Source organism: Hyperolius riggenbachi, chromosome 6 (assembly GCF_040937935.1).
Source record: "Hyperolius riggenbachi isolate aHypRig1 chromosome 6, aHypRig1.pri, whole genome shotgun sequence".
NCBI lineage: Eukaryota > Metazoa > Chordata > Amphibia > Anura > Hyperoliidae > Hyperolius > Hyperolius riggenbachi.
Genome location: NC_090651.1, coordinates 192,314,403 through 192,332,548, shown reverse-complemented (window position 1 = coordinate 192,332,548; position 18,146 = coordinate 192,314,403). Strand labels below are relative to the sequence as shown.

General features: G+C 48.3%; 1 protein-coding gene across 3 annotated transcripts in view; it reads left to right on the top strand.

The window, feature by feature from the left end:
- Positions 1–18,146, top strand: part of SLC37A2 (solute carrier family 37 member 2) — a 1,087,044-nt gene that overhangs the window by 1,046,418 nt on the left and 22,480 nt on the right. For 2 of the 3 annotated variants that reach the window (XM_068240255.1, XM_068240254.1), the window contains one exon: positions 9,053–9,272. The exons of the other annotated variant lie outside the window; for it this stretch is intronic. In XM_068240255.1, coding sequence (XP_068096356.1) covers positions 9,053–9,068 — 16 coding nt within the window. In that variant the 3' untranslated portion in view covers positions 9,069–9,272. Of the gene's footprint in view, positions 1–9,052; positions 9,273–18,146 lie in introns of those variants that run through there. 3 annotated transcript variants of the gene reach the window in all.

Below are 18,146 nucleotides of genomic sequence, written 5' to 3'. Positions count from 1 at the left end.
CATAACAGATAATCACAATCAAACTAGTACTTTAGCTATCAACAGAATCTAGCTAAGTGTAGGATTACAGCTCCAGCTGGTCCCGGCACACTTGCGGATCTGACTACGGATCTGGGTGCTCCCACATATGTGATCGCACGCCAGACAAAGAGCAAGTGAACAACCAGCAGTATATATACTCTAGGACCTTTCCAGGACCTCCCTAATTGCTGGTCCAATGAGAGCAGTGGAATTTGTCAGCTGACCCAGCTGGTCAGCCGACTCCCTTCTAACTGCTATTTAAACTCTGCCTCTGTGCTCGCGCGCGTGTAAGTCTGAATCTTGGTGGACTATCAGTCCCAGCCACACCAGTACTGTCATGCAATGTATCTAGTGCGGGGGCCGCCTCTGATGCGGATTCCGCCGTTACCAATGCGGATTCCGCCGTTACCAATGCGGATTCCGCCGCGCTGCCTATGCGGCATGCGGCGTTTTTTCCGCGTTGTGACGCCATGCTGGATGCGGAAACGGCCGCCTCACCTCGAGAGACAGCGGCCTTTCCGCGTTTCCTTATAGTACCCCCCCCCCCCCCCCCCGAGGAGTGGACTCCGGACAACTCCCACCAGGTTTCTCGGGGTGTAAGGCATGAAACTCCCTCACCAACTCATCCGCATGCATACGATTCCCAGGTACCCATTGCCTCTCCTCGATGCCATACCCTTTCCAATGTACGAGGTACTGTACCGAGTTTTGTGCCTTGCGAGCATCTAATATTTTTTCCACTTCATATTCGGGTTGGGTATCTACCAACACGGGAGGAGGAGGAGTAGGACCCACCTGGACTGCAGGTTTAAGAAGGGACACGTGGAAGGACTTCACCCCCCCGCATGCTGGTGGAAAGGTCAATGGTATACGTAACATTGTTAATCTTTTTGGTCACGGAAAATGGGCCCACAAACCTGGGACCCAGTTTGGCAGATGGCTGCTTCAGGGTCAAGTGACGTGTGGACACCCAGACTAGATCCCCTGGCTGAAACTTCCATTCCACGGACCGTCTCTTATCTGCTTGACCCTTCTGACTCTGGAACGCCTTCTGCAAATTCCCCTTAACAATTCCCCAATTGTCCCTGAGTGACCTCTGCCAATCCTCAAGTGCAGGAAATGGGGACGAGACAACTGGAAAAGGGGAAAATTTGGGTGACCTCCCTGTTACAATCTGGAATGGGGAAAACCCAGATGAGGAATTCTTTAAATTATTTTGGGCGAATTCCGCGAAGGGCAAAAATTTCACCCAGTCACTTTGTGCCTCCGCAACGTAACATCTCAGGAATTGCTCCAGAGATTGGTTAATGCGTTCTATCTGCCCATTCGTCTGTGGGTGGTAGCCTGACGAGAACGACAATTTCATGCCCATTTGGTGACAAAATGCCCTCCAGAATCCAGACACAAACTGGACTCCCCTATCAGACACAATGTCTTCCGGAATGCCATGCAGCCGGAAGACGTGAATGATAAACAATTCGGCCAATTCTTGAGCCGAGGGGAGTCCTTTCAGGGGCACAAAATGGGCCATCTTGCTAAACCGGTCGACTACCACCCAAATAACAGACATGCCTTCAGACCTGGGCAATTCCCCCACAAAATCCATGGACAGGTGGGTCCATGGCTCACTCGGGGTGGGCAAAGGCTGCAACCTTCCTACAGGTGCCAGCCGGGAGGGTTTACTCCTGGCACATACCGCACACTCCTTAACAAACTCCTTGCAATCTGTTGCCAAGGAAGGCCACCAAGCACACCTGGCAATCAGATCCTGCGTTCTGGCTGCTCCAGGATGACCAGCATTCTTGTGGGTGTGAAAGAGTTGCAGAACTTGTAACTGGAATGGCAGTGGGATAAACAAGACCCCTTCGGGTTTCCCCTCAGGAACATCCCGCTGAAAGGGACCCAAAATCTCTGTCCAATCCTCCCAAGTCTCTGTGGCGGCTAACACCAGTTTCTGCGGGATGATGGATTCAGGAGCCGGGGGGCTGTGCTGTCTCAGGTTCAAAACACCTGGAGAGGGCATCTGCTTTGACGTTTTTGCTGCCTGGAGTGTACGTGATTATGAACCTGAACCTCGTAAAAAATAAGGACCACCGGGCCTGACGGGACTCAGCCTCTTAGCCCCCTCGATGTATTCCAAGTTCTTGTGGTCAGTGTAAACAGTGATCGTGTGCTCTGCCCCCTCTAACCAGTGGCGCCACTCCTCAAATGCCAACTTAATAGCCAGAAGTTCCCGGTTGCCTATATCATAATTTTTTCTGCAGGTGAAAACCTGCGGGAAAAATAAGCACATGGGTGTAATCTGCCCTGCATCCCAGACCGTTGAGACAGCACCGCCCCCACCCCAACTTCTGAGGCATCAACCTCCACAATGAAGGGAAAGGACGTGTCAACATGCCTCAAAATTGGTGCTGAGCAAAATAATTTTTTCAATAGAGCAAATGCCGCCACGGCTTCAGGAGACCAGTGGTTGGTATCCGCCCCTTTTTTCGTGAGACTGGTAAGGGGGGCAACTAACGTGGAGTATCCCTTAATGAACCTCCTGTAATAGTTCGCGAACCCTAAAAATCTCTGCAGGGCCTTCAACCCCACTGGCTGTGGCCACTCCAACACGGCTGTGACCTTGGCAGGATCCATTGAGAGGCCCGAGGTGGAAATTACGTATCCCAGAAACGTGACCGTGGTCACTTCAAATATACACTTTTCCACCTTAGCGTAGAGCCTATTCTGTCTTAATTTGTTTAGGACAAATTTCACGTGGACCCTGTGTTCGGAGAGGTTATTGGAGTAAATGAGTATATCATCGAGGTATACCAGTACGAATTTACCCAATACCTCCCGGAATACCTCATTGATTAGTTCCTGGAAGACGGCTGGCGCATTGCACAACCCGAAGGGCATCACTAAGTACTCGTAATGCCCGTCGGGTGTGTTAAAGGCCGTCTTCCATTAATCGCCACTTCTAATGCGGATTAGGTTGTATGCCCCCCTCAGATCTAACTTAGAAAAGATCTTAGCAGTAGTGACCTGCGTGAATAAGTCGTCTATCAATGGTAACGGATAGCGATTCTTCACCGTGATTTTATTGAGACCTCGGTAATCGATACAAGGTCGAAGACCCCCGTCTTTCTTCTTAACGAAAAAGAAACCGGCCGCAGCAGGTGACCGAGAGGGCCGAATAAACCCCTTGGCCAAGTTGTCACGAATGTATTCCTGCATAGCCAACTTCTCGGGACCGGACAAGTTATACAGGTGACCCCTAGGGGGCATACAACCAGTATGGAGATCAATGGGGCAATCGAACGGGCGATGAGGAGGTAATTGATCAGCAGACTTGGGACAAAAAACATCAGAAAAATCGGAATATACCTCGGGAACACCCTCCACGTAAACCTTGGTCTGACCCAATGTCACCTTCCCCAGACACTGCTGATGACAATGATCGGACCATCTGGTTACCTGGCCCGTAGCCCAGTCGATTTGTGGAGAGTGGGCTTGTAACCAAGGCATGCCTAGGATAATAGTGGAGGTTGACATATGTAAAACGAAAAACTGTAGTTGTTCCCCATGCAGTACCTCTATCGTGACCTTCACCTGCGGAGTCTGTGACAGGGGACGATCCCGTTGCAGAGGGGAATCGTCTACTGCCGTGACCTGAATGGGGGGACTTACTGGAGTGAGAGGAATACCCAACTCCTGAGCAAATTCAAGGTTCATAAAATTGGCCGCTGAGCCGGAATCAATAAAAGCCTCAGTGGCTACAGACTTATTATCCCATGTAATAGTACAGGGGAGAAGTAACTTCTTCTCTTTTTGGGGTGAGAATGATGTGCCTAGGGTGTCACCCCCCACTACTCCTAGGCAGACCCGTTTCCCGACTTGTTAGGGCAGTTTCGCACCATATGCCCTGCTTCTGCACAATACAGGCACAGTTGTTCTGTTATTCTCCGCCTACGTTCCACCTGGGTCAGTTTAGATCGACCAATTTGCATTGGTTCGGGTGGAGGTAAGGCCGGAGAGGGTGACACAGGCAGAGATGCCGTTACTGAGGGTGTAGCAGAAGGTGCCACATACGAAGTCACCCTGACCCGGTGACTGCCCCTAGTCTGCCTCTGATGACGTAGTCGACGATAGACTCGGATGGCCGATGATATGGCCTCATCGACTGTCTTGGGCTCGGGTAAGGTTAACATCAAGTCAGAAACCTCCTCCGACAACCCAGACAGAAAATAATCCATCAAAGCAAAATTGTCAAATCTGGTGGTAACAGACCACCTACGAAATTCTGCCGCGTAATCCTCGACTGACCCTCTGCCTTGCCGCAAAAGTTTGAGCTTCCGCTCAGAAGTTGCCGCAAGGTCAGGGTCGTCGTATATCACGGCCATTGCCTTAAAAAATTCCTCTACTGAGGTCAGAGCTGTATCTGTGGGAGACAGGTTGTATGCCCAGGATTGGGAATCCCCAGTTAACAGTGTTTTAATAAAAATGACCCGTTGGGTCTCAGTCCCCGAGGATCGGGGTCTCAACTCAAAGTATGACAACACTCTACTCCTGAAATTCCGGAAGTCAGACTTGTGGCCGGAAAATTTATCAGGTACAGGCATACGTATGTCATCACTAGGAGGGGATCGCACTGAATCAACTGACGTCTGGAGGGTTCGCACGGAGCCTGAAAGGGCGTCAATCAAGGCTTTGTGCTGGCCCAGTGCTTGATGGAGGCTATCCACCGAAGTGGCAAGCGCACCCAGACGATCAGTGTTTGCATCCATTTTGTATTTTGGTCTGGCGTTCTGTAACGATCGGTGAAGCACAGAGAGGATCTGATTACCAGTGATCTGCAGAATCACTGGGAATACAGATGTATACCAGATTATACGTGATCTGCAGTATCACTGATAATCCGATATACTAGCTAACCTCTGTTCACCTGAGTAGAGTGTAGTGTTTGGTGTAACAGTAACACTTTGAGGACTAGGCCTCAGTGCAGCAAGGAGTACTGCACAGATTCCTTCCGCAGACCTGAGCTCTCCAAGACGGGAGGAGTCAGACTGACAGTAGGAAGGACAGACTGAAAGTAACCTTCAGGAGGAAGGATCACTAACAGAGCGAGGAACCGCCTCTAACAGTAAGGTCGGTTCTCGAGGTCAGACAAGCCAGGTCGTACACACACGGACAGATAAAGTACAAGATCAGAAGGCAAAGGCGGAGTCAAAGTACAAGCAGGGTTCAGCAACGGGGTATCAGAAATATCGGGGTACAAAATCAGGAGGCAGAAGCAGAGTCAAGGAACGAGCCGGGGTTCGGCAACAGAGTATCAGAAATATCGAGGTGCAAGATCAGAGTTCAGGAGGATAGTCAAGGCAGGCAAAAGTCATAACAGATAATCACAATCAAACTAGTACTTTAGCTATCAACAGAATCTAGCTAAGTGTAGGATTACAGCTCCAGCTGGTCCCGGCACACTTGCGGATCTGACTACGGATCTGGGTGCTCCCACATATGTGATCGCACGCCAGACAAAGAGTAAGTGAACAACCAGCAGTATATATACTCTAGGACCTTTCCAGGACCTCCCTAATTGCTGGTCCAATGAGAGCAGTGGAATTTGTCAGCTGACCCAGCTGGTCAGCCGACTCCCTTCTAACTGCTATTTAAACTCTGCCTCTGTGCTCGCGCGCGTGTAAGTCTGAATCTTGGTGGACTATCAGTCCCAGCCACACCAGTACTGTCATGCAATGTATCTAGTGCGGGGGCCGCCTCTGATGCGGATTCCGCCGTTACCGATGCGGATTCCGCCGTTACCAATGCGGATTCCGCCGCGCTGCCTATGCGGCGTTTTTTCCGCGTTGTGACGCCATGCTGGACGCGGAAACGGCCGCCTCACCTCGAGAGACAGCGGCCTTTCCGCGTTTCCTTATAATTATATTGTGTTTTTTTCAATATGTAACTTTTTTCGATGACTTTGCTGATCCTGTGGGAGGCGGTAGCTCTTGCCCCCCCCCCCCGGCGCGCCGCACTTGCTGGTGGTCCTGGATGCGGGGTGGGGTTGGTGGGGGATCGGTGTGCCCTGGGGGGGTGCTCGGGGTCGACCCAGTCATTGGCTTGACATGGACCATATATTGGGCTAATGCCTGCTGGCCCTTGGCCTGCCTGTGGGCCTTCCCCGTTCTCCTCCCCCCGTGGACCTCCCCTCCCCCCCCTGCCCCGTTTCCTGTTGCCCCTGGGCACACTTGGCCGCGGCTATGGTGGCGCTCCGGTGGTGATGGCGACTGGGCGGCCCAGGGGACCCGGGGCCCCGCCTGCGGGACAGCCGGGCCACCCTTTCTCCTTACCATCGATCAGGGGGTGGGGTCTTGATAGTCCGTGCCCCTCAGCGATCCCGGAGCCCTTTTGCGTCGGCCGCATTCCCATAGCGGCCCTGTTGGGGGTCTCTGTGGGTCGCGTACAGTCGTACGCATATACGCGTTCCCTGATACCTGATCCGCTTGGCGGTTGCGGACGCGAAGGAAACGCTGTGCGTGCACTTGTACGCATATATGCGTTCCCTCCTTTGATCCGCATCACCGCATGCGGACGCGGGGGGAACGCCGTGCGTACATGCGGAGAATTGGATGCATCACGCCTCTGCCTCCACCTCTCACTCACCACCTGCATCCTGTGGTGGTGGGGTGGGAGTGGTCATGGGGGGGCGTGGTAGCATCCTCTGGCCGCCCAGTGCCATTTTAGGCCGGCTCCTCTCTCCCACAGGCAGCAAAACTTCTGAGCCTGCCCTGATGATGCCGGTAATCTCACCAGTGAAACCGGTTGGCCTCTAAGGCGCTCTTTGTGACCAGACACACTTGTGGTGGCAGCACATGGGCTCCTGTGGATGTACTTTGCAGTGACCAGCTACTCAGATGAGTATACCTCAATGATATGCATTTCTACTGGTGACTTGAAAACAGCCTCCTATGTAGTAACCACTGTTTACCATATGATCATTGAAACAGCTTCCTAGGATGCACCTATATGCTGCTATATGCTGTTGTTTGCTGGAACTTTGAGTTTGTCTATATCAAGTTGATGCTGCTGAAGGGATGACCCTGGCGGATTGTTCCATGAATGAACTATATCAACTTTAATATCACACCATCCGTACCTGCATATGTCTGTGGTTTAAACACTTGCCTGTGAATCTGTCTCAGAATGTGCTTCTGATTGGGGCACTAACTCTGGTGAATTGCTTGTTGCTCCTGGGGCTTGCGGATGTGTCAAGCTTGCTGTGAATATAATTTTTTGTTTACTAGCCCGAAGTTCTTGCCACATACAGTGTGTACCTATCAATCTACCTCTGTGCACCTGGCCATTGTTATAGCTCATAAATGAGACAGCTTGCCTGACCTGTGGACCTGCACATCAATTATTTTGTGATAACATATGCAGTAAGACCACCTATTGTGATGGATTGAATCTCTCTATCAGCCGTTATTCAGCCTTTTGATCCTGCAAATCACTGGAAATATTATAGCAACACAGCCGGAATCTGATACACCTGTGCTTTTTCTACTAGGATGTCTTTTTCCATTTAGGTCCTGGACACTTGGCCCTTAAAACCAATGAAACATTGCAGCAACACAGCCAGTATCTGATACACCTGTGCTTTTTTTACTAGGATGTCTTTTTCCATTTAGGTCCTGGACACTTGGCCTTTAAAACCATTGATATATTTCTCTCCAAGGTCTTTTGTTTCAATGTTACCTGCTAGGAGTCGCTTTCCCCTTTTTTGCATTAAGATATTTGATGGATTGCGCACTATCAATATTTTTTTTTTAGGGGATCCCCTACATTTTTCCATCTGGCCTAGACATGGTGGCCCACCTGTGTGTTCTGGTCAATTTTAAATAGATTTACATATATATGTGTTTGTATTTTGGTCATTAATAAAATTTGTACTTTTATATATAATTTATTTCCTCCTGCTTCCTTAGTCTTACATTGGTCATATTGAGAAGTCTCAGACTTGTGGAGGATTATCTGTGATAGGAATTTTTAGGACCCATTTGTCTAAATTATCTTTTAAATCAAATGTATTGTTTGGTCATGTGACTGCATCTTAATGTGTAGCCAACAAGATTTGTAAGATCTGAATGTCAAGTTTTTGCCAGCAAAATAGGTAACATTTACCACTTTGACTTAGACTATTGTGTGAATATAGCATTCTCTATTCGTTATTCTCTGTTAACCTCCCTGGCGGTTTATTTATTTTGCCAGGGAGGCTGAAATGGGGTTTTTTTTAAATTAAAAAAAAAATATTTCATGCAGCCAACTGAAAGTTGGCTGCATGAAAGCCCACTAGAGGGCGCTCCGGAAGCGTACTTTCGATCGCCTCCGGCAATCGAAAGTAACAAGATAGGCCGCAATGAGCGGCCTATCTTGTTTCGCTTTCCTCGTCGCCATGGCGACGAGCGGAGTGACGTCATGGACGTCAGTCGACGTCCTGACGTCAGAGCCGCCCGATCCAGCCCCTAGCGCCGGCCGGAACTGTTTGTTCCGGCTGCGCTGGGCTCGGGCGGCTGGGGGGACCCTCTTTCGCCGCTGCACGCGGCGGATCGCCGCGGAGCGGCGGCGATCGGGCAGCACACGCGGCTGGCAAAGTGCCGGCTGCGTGTGCTGCTTTTTGCAGAATGCAAATCGGCCCAGCAGGGCCTGAGCGGCGACCTCCGGCGGCATACCCCGAGCTCAGCTCGGGATTACCGCCAAGGAGGTTAATAGACTCCTGGGTAAATGGTTTGAGGCTATACAGTATGTGATGGATTAAGGTTCTTTATTTGGGTACTCAAGCAGTATTGCAGCTAGGCCATGCATGCACTATCAGTAATCATTTATACATGGTGCTGGGACAAATTTTTTTTCCACACTATTCATAACCAAATCAAACTTTTGGCTTGGCTTTGCATGTGAGCAGAAAATTGTATAAGAATAAAAACACTTGCAAAATGTAGTAATTGGTTTGTTCCCAAAACCTAATAATTCCTTGGATTTTTTTTTCTAGGTTTAGAAGGATGTAAGGCATTCTCTATGGCATCCATATTTCTACACTGATCGTCGGACTGGCTGGTCTAGTCCCTGTGTTGCTACAATGGATTGATGAACACTAAAAGTTTTTAATCAATTTTAAAAATGTTCACATAAAACTGCCTCTCGCCAGATTTTGTACCAATTTCATCCAGACTGCTGTTCTGTTTAATGACATTGCCTTCACTGATTTTAAAACGTCCTATAATATACATTGTATCAGTCAGTATAATGTATAAATGGACTTTAAATAAATGTAAAATGTTAGATGATTTGTCAATGAATAAAATTTCATATATGATAATTATGATCTTTGTTATGCATTATTAAAACTGATGTGAGCAGTATATCTGTGGTCAGCAACTGCAGGTGATATTGCAAATTTGCACCATGCTCAGGGCTGGATTTGCACTCTTTACCACACAGGGCCATTGCCAGCCCCCCTTCAGTATAGGAAGCCAGATGACCCCTCTACACCTCCAGTTTAGGTAGCCAGATGACCCCTTCCTCCAGTATAGGTAGCCAGATGACCCTTACCCCTCCCTCCAGTATAGGTAGCTAGATGACCCTCCCACATCATCCTCCAGTATAGATGGCAGGTATCCCTCCCCCCTCTAGTTTACACAGCCTGATGACCCCCCCTTCTCTCCAGTTTAAATAGCCAGGTGAACCCCCCCCCCCTTTCCATATAGATAGCCTGATGACCCTAATCCCTCCAGTATAGGTAGCCAGGTGACCCGCCCCTCCTGTATAGCCTGCTGTCCATCCACCCTTGATCCTGTGGTTCCCTAGGCCATGGCCTTTGTGGCCTTGGCTTAAATCTGGCCCTGACCATGCTCACTGTCCACACTCCTACAGACTCGACACCAATCCACATACCACAAACTAAGCAACTGACCACAAATTACATGCCCAAACACTCAGCACTACCAAACATAATGTATACAGTATAACCTCAGTCCTCTTACTGTATGCTCATAGGCTGAAACATAGTACTGTAGTTAAATATATAAAATGAACATCCCCATAAGTGCGGCAAAGGTGCAGGGTGAAGAGGCGCCCAGGAGGAATAAAACTTCATTAAAAGCACAATAAAATAAGAAAATAGGAGGTGGCTTACCTCTCCAATGACGCTAACAAGCATTTAATAACAAATTTTATTTGCACAGTGTTGTATCTTGCAGTAAGAAAGCGGAGTAGATTTTATAAGCATTATTCCAAGATGTCAGCCACAGAACACATGCTGCTGTACCATCCTCTCAACCCAGCAAGAACAAAGACACAGGAAATAGCATACACACCATAGAATCCTAGCCTGTCAGCATCAACAGTGACACCTACAGGCAGTGGCGTACCTAGGGCTTTTGGCACCCGGTGCTGGGTATTAAAAGACACCCCCCCCCCTGGAAAAATGGGCGTGGGCTTAGCGCATCGTGGTGAAAAAAATGGGCGTGGTCATGACCAGATGAGGACGGAGCTAACTGTAATTTAAGGTATTAGCTAGTGTAGTTGCCCCAGTATAGCTAGTATAGTTGCCCCCAGAATAACTAGTATAGTTGCCCCCACTGCCCAGTATAGTTGCCCCAGTAGTTTAGTTGCCCCCCGTATAGCTAGTTTAGTTGCCCCCAGTATAGCTAGTTTAGTTGCCCCCAGTATAGCTAGTTTAGTTGCCCCTAGTATAGCTAGTATAGTTGCCCCCAGTATAGCTAGTTTAGTTGCCCCCAGTATAGCTAGTATAGTTGCCCCGAGTATAGCTAAGCTAGTATAGTTGCCCCAGTAAAGCTAGTATAGTTGCCCGCAGTATAGTTGCCCCCAGGATAGCTAGTATAGTTGCCCCAGTAGTATAGTTGCCCCCGGTATGGGGGAAGCTTGGAAGGAGGGGTGGCAGGTGAGGGGGGCCAGACTCCCCTCACCTCCCTCACCTGGGTCCCCTCCTTCTGGCGCTTCCCCCCCTCCTAATTAGCAGCAGCTTAAGATATGCGGGCAGGAGCGGGCGGAGAGGACTTACCTGCTTCCTGGAGATGGCGCACACGTCATCCTCACGTGATGCTGATCTCCGACTTCTCTGTCACTCACTGCGCTTCCGCTAATCAGGAAGCACAGTGGGCGGTGGAGAAGGCGGAAAGCAGCGTCACGTGACGATGACGCTATGCGCCATCGCCTGGAACGCAGGAAGCAGGTGAGTAAGTCCGCTCCGCCCGCTCCTGCCTGCATATCTAAAGCTGCTGATAATTAGGAGGGGAGAAGCGCCAGAAGGAGGGGACCCAGGTGAGGGAGGTGGGGGGTCCCCTGCCGCCCCATGGTAGGAACGCCACTGCCTACAGGTCAGAGGTATGAACACCACATATTCCCCTCTTAGTACAATGAGTCTTTACCTCAATATCAAGAAAGTAAACAAGAAATAAAAGTGTAAATACATTTCACAATAAAGTACATTGCAATGTAACTACATCACGTAGTCCTTGGTCCACACAGGAGGCTTTCGGATCCTTTGAGTATAAGGTGGTGGTTCAGGATCCTGGTGACCTGTTTCTTGGTTGTCAGTAGGGGTAGGTAGATTTAATGCCTCAAGTGGAACATCAGCAAAGTCATGCCTAACAGGCGCAAGACGACTGGCATTCCATGTAAGGTCCTCGTTGGCTGGTCACTTTAAGAGGGTTAGAAAATCTGGATTGACCCTGTTTTATTAATCCGGGGTTCGAACTAAATCTCCACACGAAGTGCACTTCTTTTGCACCACGTTTGCGAACAGTATAGGCCTTACTTTTATCTTGTTGCTGCTGAACAGTCTTGGCAACTGCTGGTCGCAGAGGTACTGAACGCTGAGGAAGTGGAATATCTGCAACATGTAGTTTAGTTCGCATCTTTCTGCCGTGTAACAGTTCAGCCGGTGATGCTTGTGTAGTCGCATGTTGAGTTGCTTTGTAGACATGCAGGAACTCAGTAGTAAAAACTTTCCAAGATCTTCCTGTAAGTTTCGCAGTCTGAAGAGCCTATTTAAGGCTTCTGTTGAATCTTTCAATCTCCCCATTTGCTTGAGGATAATACACTGAGGACTTTTTGTGCACAATATTCCTCTGTCGCAAGAACGTTTCGAACTCAGATGAAACAAATTGTAGTCCATTGTCAGACACAAGTTCTTTTGGATTACCTTCCCTGCTGAAGACGGTGGTGAGAAAGGTAATCACAGAGGCAGAAGTTGTATGAGATACAAATGCAATCTCGGGCCATTTACTGTAATAATTAATTAATGTTATAGCAAAGCGGCAGTCCATAGGTGCTTCTGGGAATGGGCCCACAATATCAATAGCAAGCTTCTCCCAAGCAGAATCAGGAAATGGCACAGGTTGTAGTAGTGGTGGTGTGTGTGTGACAGCAGACTTGTCATGACTCTGGCAGGTAACAGAAGTTTGGATAGCAGTTACTACTTGGGCATCCATGCCAGGCCACCAGTAGAGTTCACGTAGTCTTTGCTTAGTTCTCACAATTCCCTGGTGACTCTCATGAGCAAGATTTATAAGGTGAGCTCTCAAAGCCTCAGGCACAAGCAAGCGATGAGATTCACGGACTATATAGCCATCAACCAATGACAGTTCATGCCTTATCCTGTAATAAGGTTTCAGAATAGCACTCAGCTTATTCTCAGTGTTAGGCCATTTGCTTTGCAGCATGTCCCGTAATTGTAGTTGCACTGGGCATGCAAGACAAGCTTGTTGAAACTCAGAAGCTGTAACTGGATCCACATCAGTAAATGCAACAACTTCAGCATCTTCGTCCAATATACTTGTGGTCACAGGTAATGGTAGACGTGACAAGCAGTCAGCAGTAACATTTTGCACACCTGGTTTGTATTGGATTGTATAGTTAAAGTTTAGTAGCCTTGCAGACCATCGGGCTACGCGCATTCCTGCTCGTCCAAGCCCTTTTGTAGTAAGCAGTGTAGTCAAAGGACTGTGGTCGGTACGCATGGTAAACTGTCGGCCCCACAGATACGTTCGTCACTTTTCTGTAGCCCAAACACAAGCAAGGGCTTCTTTCTCAACAGTAGAATATTTCCGTTCAGTCTCTGTAAGGGTTCTAGAGGCAAAGGCAACAGTTTTCTCCACCAAATCTGCCTGGCACTGTGTAAGGACGGCACCAAGGCCGTAGTCTGAAGCATCTGTAGTAACAATAGTAGGTAGAGAAGGGTCAAACAGTGCAAGGGCTGGACTGTTCACTATGAGCTGTTTAACTGCATCAAAGCTGTGCTGGGCTTCCTCTGACCAGGTCATGCTTGCTTTTCCACGTAGTAATGCTCTCATGGGCTCCACCACTGAAGCATAGTTGGGAATGAATTTCGAATACCATGAAGTAAGTCCTAGAAAAGCATGCAAGGTCTGAAAGTCAGATGGAGCAGGAGCATGTATCACTGCTTGCGCATGCTCAGGATCAGGCAACAGTCCATCTTGTGATATAATGTGACCCAGAAACGACAGCTGAGTTTGCCGAAAACAGCATTTAGAAGGATTGAGTTTTAGTCCAGCAGACTCAAGGCGATGCAAAACGACCTTAATGTACTTGTCATGCAGATCCAATGTTGGACCATACACAATGATGTCATCCAGATAACACTGAACACCAGGAATGTCATGAAGGATTAAGTTCATCAGTCTTTGAAAGCAACCGGGTGCTGAAGCCAAACCATAGGGGACACGCTTGAAACGGAACAGTCTCTCGTGTAATAAATGCAGTGAGATCTCGGCTTTCCTCATGCAGCAAAACCTGGTGGTAGGCACTTTGTAGATCCAAAGTACAAAAGAATTTAGCTCCTCTGAGTTCTGAAAACATCTCCTCAATATGTGGCAAGGGGTGACTGTCAATAACAATAGCTTTGTTTGGTTCACGCAGGTCAACACACAGTCTTATGCCACTTGATTTCTTTATGGTCACCACAATAGGAGATACCCACTCATATGCCTCAAGTTTTTCAAACACGTCTTGGTCCAGTAATTTGTAAATTTCCTTGGAAACAGCGTCTCTTACAGAGTAGGGTAAGCGTCTCAACTTCTGACACACTGGTTGCACATCTGGGCGCACAATAATTTTATGAACAAAGTCCTTTGCACAGCCCAGGGAAGCATCATGTAGAGGAGAAATGTTGGACACTGGCTGCATAGGAAGAGTTGGTGCTGTGGTAATAAGACCATCCACTAACTGTAGGTGAAGTGCAGCAAACAGATCCCTGCCCAGTATAGCAGTGCCTTTCTTTACAATGTAGAATTCAGCCTGCACACTATTGGAGTGGAATTGTACAGTCACTAGCAGGCAACCAAGCACAGGAATAGGATCCCTGAGATAACTGACCAGCTTCAGAGTAGGTGCAGTAAGTGGTTCATTTTCAAAGCACTTAATGTAGATGTCCTCAGGTAGTATGGACACAGCAGACCCTGTATCCAGCATGAGAGTAATGGAGTAACTGATTTGCAGAAGCAGTAACTTGTACAGTGCATAAAAGTTTATCAGGAATAGAGCCAGCATGCTGGTCAATACTTAACACAGTAACCTCAGGAGCAGTAACTTCATGAACCTGTTTAGCAGGAGAAGTGCGGCATACTTTTTCAAAGTGTCCCACTTTGTTACATTTGCGGCAACGTGCAGCTTTTGCAGGGCATGAAGTGTAGTTTGCCATGTGCTGTGCTGAGCCACACCGGAAGCAGTACCCGTTCTGTGAATATGCAGCTCTGCTTTGTACTTTAGGTGAATCTTTTGCAGTATCTGTGTATGAAGAATGTGGCTTAGGAGAGGCCCAGTCCGACTTCACCATCTGTATGTCAGTAGTCCCATGAATGAGGGTTTTTGCATCAGCCATAGCCGATTTAGTGTGACTGGACAGTGTAATAGCTTTTGTCAGAGTCAGATCCTGTTCTAGAAGCAATCTTTCTCTAATGCGGCTGGAGTTTGTCTTTTCCACTAACTGGTCTCTGATCATTTCATCAGCCAGGGCACCAAACTCACAGGTAACAACCAGCTCTCTCAGGGCTGCTATATATTGGACTGTAGATTCCCCATTGTGTTGTCCTCTTTGGTGAAATCTGTATCTTTCAGCCACAACATTGACTTTAGGCACAAAGAAGTTCTGTAATGCAGCAAGAGCTGTAGCATATGTATCACCAGCAGGCAGAGTGTAGAATATGCGCTGGCCTTCTGTCCCCCGACAGTGGATGAGTAAAGCACGCTTTTTATCATCAGATATCGCCTCCTGACTAGCAGCAAGTATGTAATTCTCAAGCATTCGAATCCAAGCAGGAAAAAGCATAGTAGGCTCACCCGGGTGTGGAAGGAAAGCTGCAGGCTACTGGAGTGCTAGAAGAGACATCCTCGTCGCCAATATGTTGTATCTTGCATTAAGAAAGCGGAGTAGATTTTATAAGCTTTATTCCAAGATGTCAGCCACAGAACACATGCTGCTGTACCATCCTCGTCTCAACCCAGCAAGAACAAAGACACAGGAAATAACATACACACCATAGAATCCTAGCCTGTCAGCATCAACAGTGACAGGTCAGAGGTATGAACACCACACACAGGCAACACGTTTCGAGGGTCTCGCTCACTTTCTCAGGGAGGTCAATGAGAGGCTCTCAGGGCTTCAGGAGATAGATAGATAGATAGATAGATAGATAGATAGATAGATAGATAGATCGTATTGGTTTTACAGAGTTTCGCTAAGTTGAGTGTTGATTGTATAAGGTTTTGAAGATCAGTCTCCACGGTGTATTGCAAGTGGGTGAAGGAGGTGTGGCAGAACCCTGCTGCAGGGAAGTAGAGGTGACTGTCCAGGGGCGGGTGACAGCTTTGGTGCCAAAACTTACACTGACATACCTAGCAGAGGTGGCGGATCCGTGAAGTGTACTGTCATTTTCTACTGTATAAAGGAAGGGTGATGAGTGCTTAATCGATAAGATAGAAGTCGCATTACATACATTTTACATGCATCAATTCAAAAACCGAATGCTGCCTGTCACTACAATGGTTAGTCATTAGTAGGGACAGAGGATGCCTTCATGAGTTCTACTTAGTAGCTGGTATATTCTAAGTGTAAATGAATGAGGAGATCAGAGGTGAATATCAGGAATGAGAAAGAACAGTTAACATCTGGCACTGCTGCTGCACACTGCTGATGTGGTGAAATGTCAGTATTTAGTGACAGTTCACAATTAATTTCCAGAAACAGATTGCAGGAAATTGAAACTGACATACTTGTGACATTAATCAGTAGGGGTTGATTCACTAAGCTACACTGCTCAAGCAGCGCAACTTAGTGTGGCAGTGCAAGAAGTGCAAGTGTAACATTTGCAAAGTAGGCTACTGCTATAGCATGCACTACTAACTTACTCGTGCTACCCCAAAACAAACAGATGCTCCAATTGTCCAACTTTGCACCCTGTCAGGCTGGGTCAGTCCAGTAGAACAAGCTCTCCGCACTTTGATTCGCCCAATAGGCTGTCTGTCTCTTGACAGGCAGCCTACTGGGCCAAAGTGCGGGGATCTCGTCCTACAAAGTGAATCAACCCCCAAGTCAGTTAGCTAATTGTACAAGCTGTTAGTCTGTATTTCTCCTGTTTGGCTCTCAGGGAAATTGCTTATGTTGCTGAAACCCAAGAGAAGCTGAAAATATGCCTGACACTTCCACTGCCCGGCAGATTAACTGTATACACATCACCATGGCAAAAGGGACGTGAGCCCTACTGTCCCAGTTTGAAACATATTGTATGGCTCACGGAATTACATTTTAAAATATGTGGCATTTATGGCTCTCTCAGCCAAAAAATTTCCTTACCCTGCACTATAGGATCCACTCCCTAATGTCATTTCAGCATCACAACTTATCTCTTGTTGTTGTGAAGCAGCTGCACCAGGAGTATATTCAACCTACTGCATTACATTGACTCAGACTTCAATCAATCAACAACACTTTAGTTGCACACTGAACACATTGTTACTTATGCACACTCTTTATGCATATTGGATTACTGTAGTTCTGTAAAATTAACAAGCTGAAACATTATTGCGTTACAGTGGTTCTGGAGGTGTGTATAGCTTTCAAGAATAACAAAAGGACAATTTGCATATTCAGCAGTGATGCCTTGTGGCAGACCTCATATGCTCACTCCAACCTGAAAAATCGCAAATTCCCTTCTTGTTTTTTAGCTCACGAAGAGCTTCATGGGCAATATATAACTGTGAGTGTTTCAAGTCCTACCTCATAGAGCCATACTAATCCATGTCATGCACTGATGAGGACCAACCAGTCCCGGCCTGGTCTCCCGGGGGAAGGACGCCTTGAACGAGTCGAACGGGGGGGGGGGGGGGGAATGGGAGCCTCTGATCCTCCAGTAAAGGTGTCCGTCCTGGTTCATAATTCTCAGGGGCTGACTGAATGGATCTACCGTGATCAAAGCTGAAGGGCTGAGGGCTTTGCTTAGGCGTACTGCCCCTGGAAGTGACGCTCCAGGAGTACCTGAAAAACCTAGGATGTGGCAGATCCTGGGCGGAGTAAGGTGCTTTGGTCTGTACTGCCCATATGCATTGCTGACTAACGCAGCTCTCTGGCCTTTTGGCTAGGGAGAGTGCAGAATTTTTATCACTCCGGCCGCAAGGTCGGGGCCAGCTTGCTGGCAGGGGAGACTTGTCCCCTGGGGACTTCGGTTCCCACCCGGCTCTCTCTCGGGGGAGCCACGGACCATGTGGGATGCCACATGGCCAGGCCCTGTGGGTAACCACAGGGCACGTCGGGGTCCTCCAATCCTTCGGGGGTCGGAGGACGCCACCAGGGTCCTCCAACCCCTCGGGTGTTGGAGGATGCCAAGTACCCCCTGTGCCGATGGCAAAGGGGAAGGTTCCCTTCGGGGAACATCGGAAGGGCCCTGCTGTATTGTGGGGCCCGTGGCTGCTCATGCACGTTTTGTGGGGTGTTTCGGCACTCCCGCATTTTCCGTGCATGGGCATAAAGGCCTTGCTTACCCCGGGACTCCTGTTGCATGCAACAGGAGCCAAGAAAGCTAAAAAAAAAACAAAAAACAGTCCAAAAT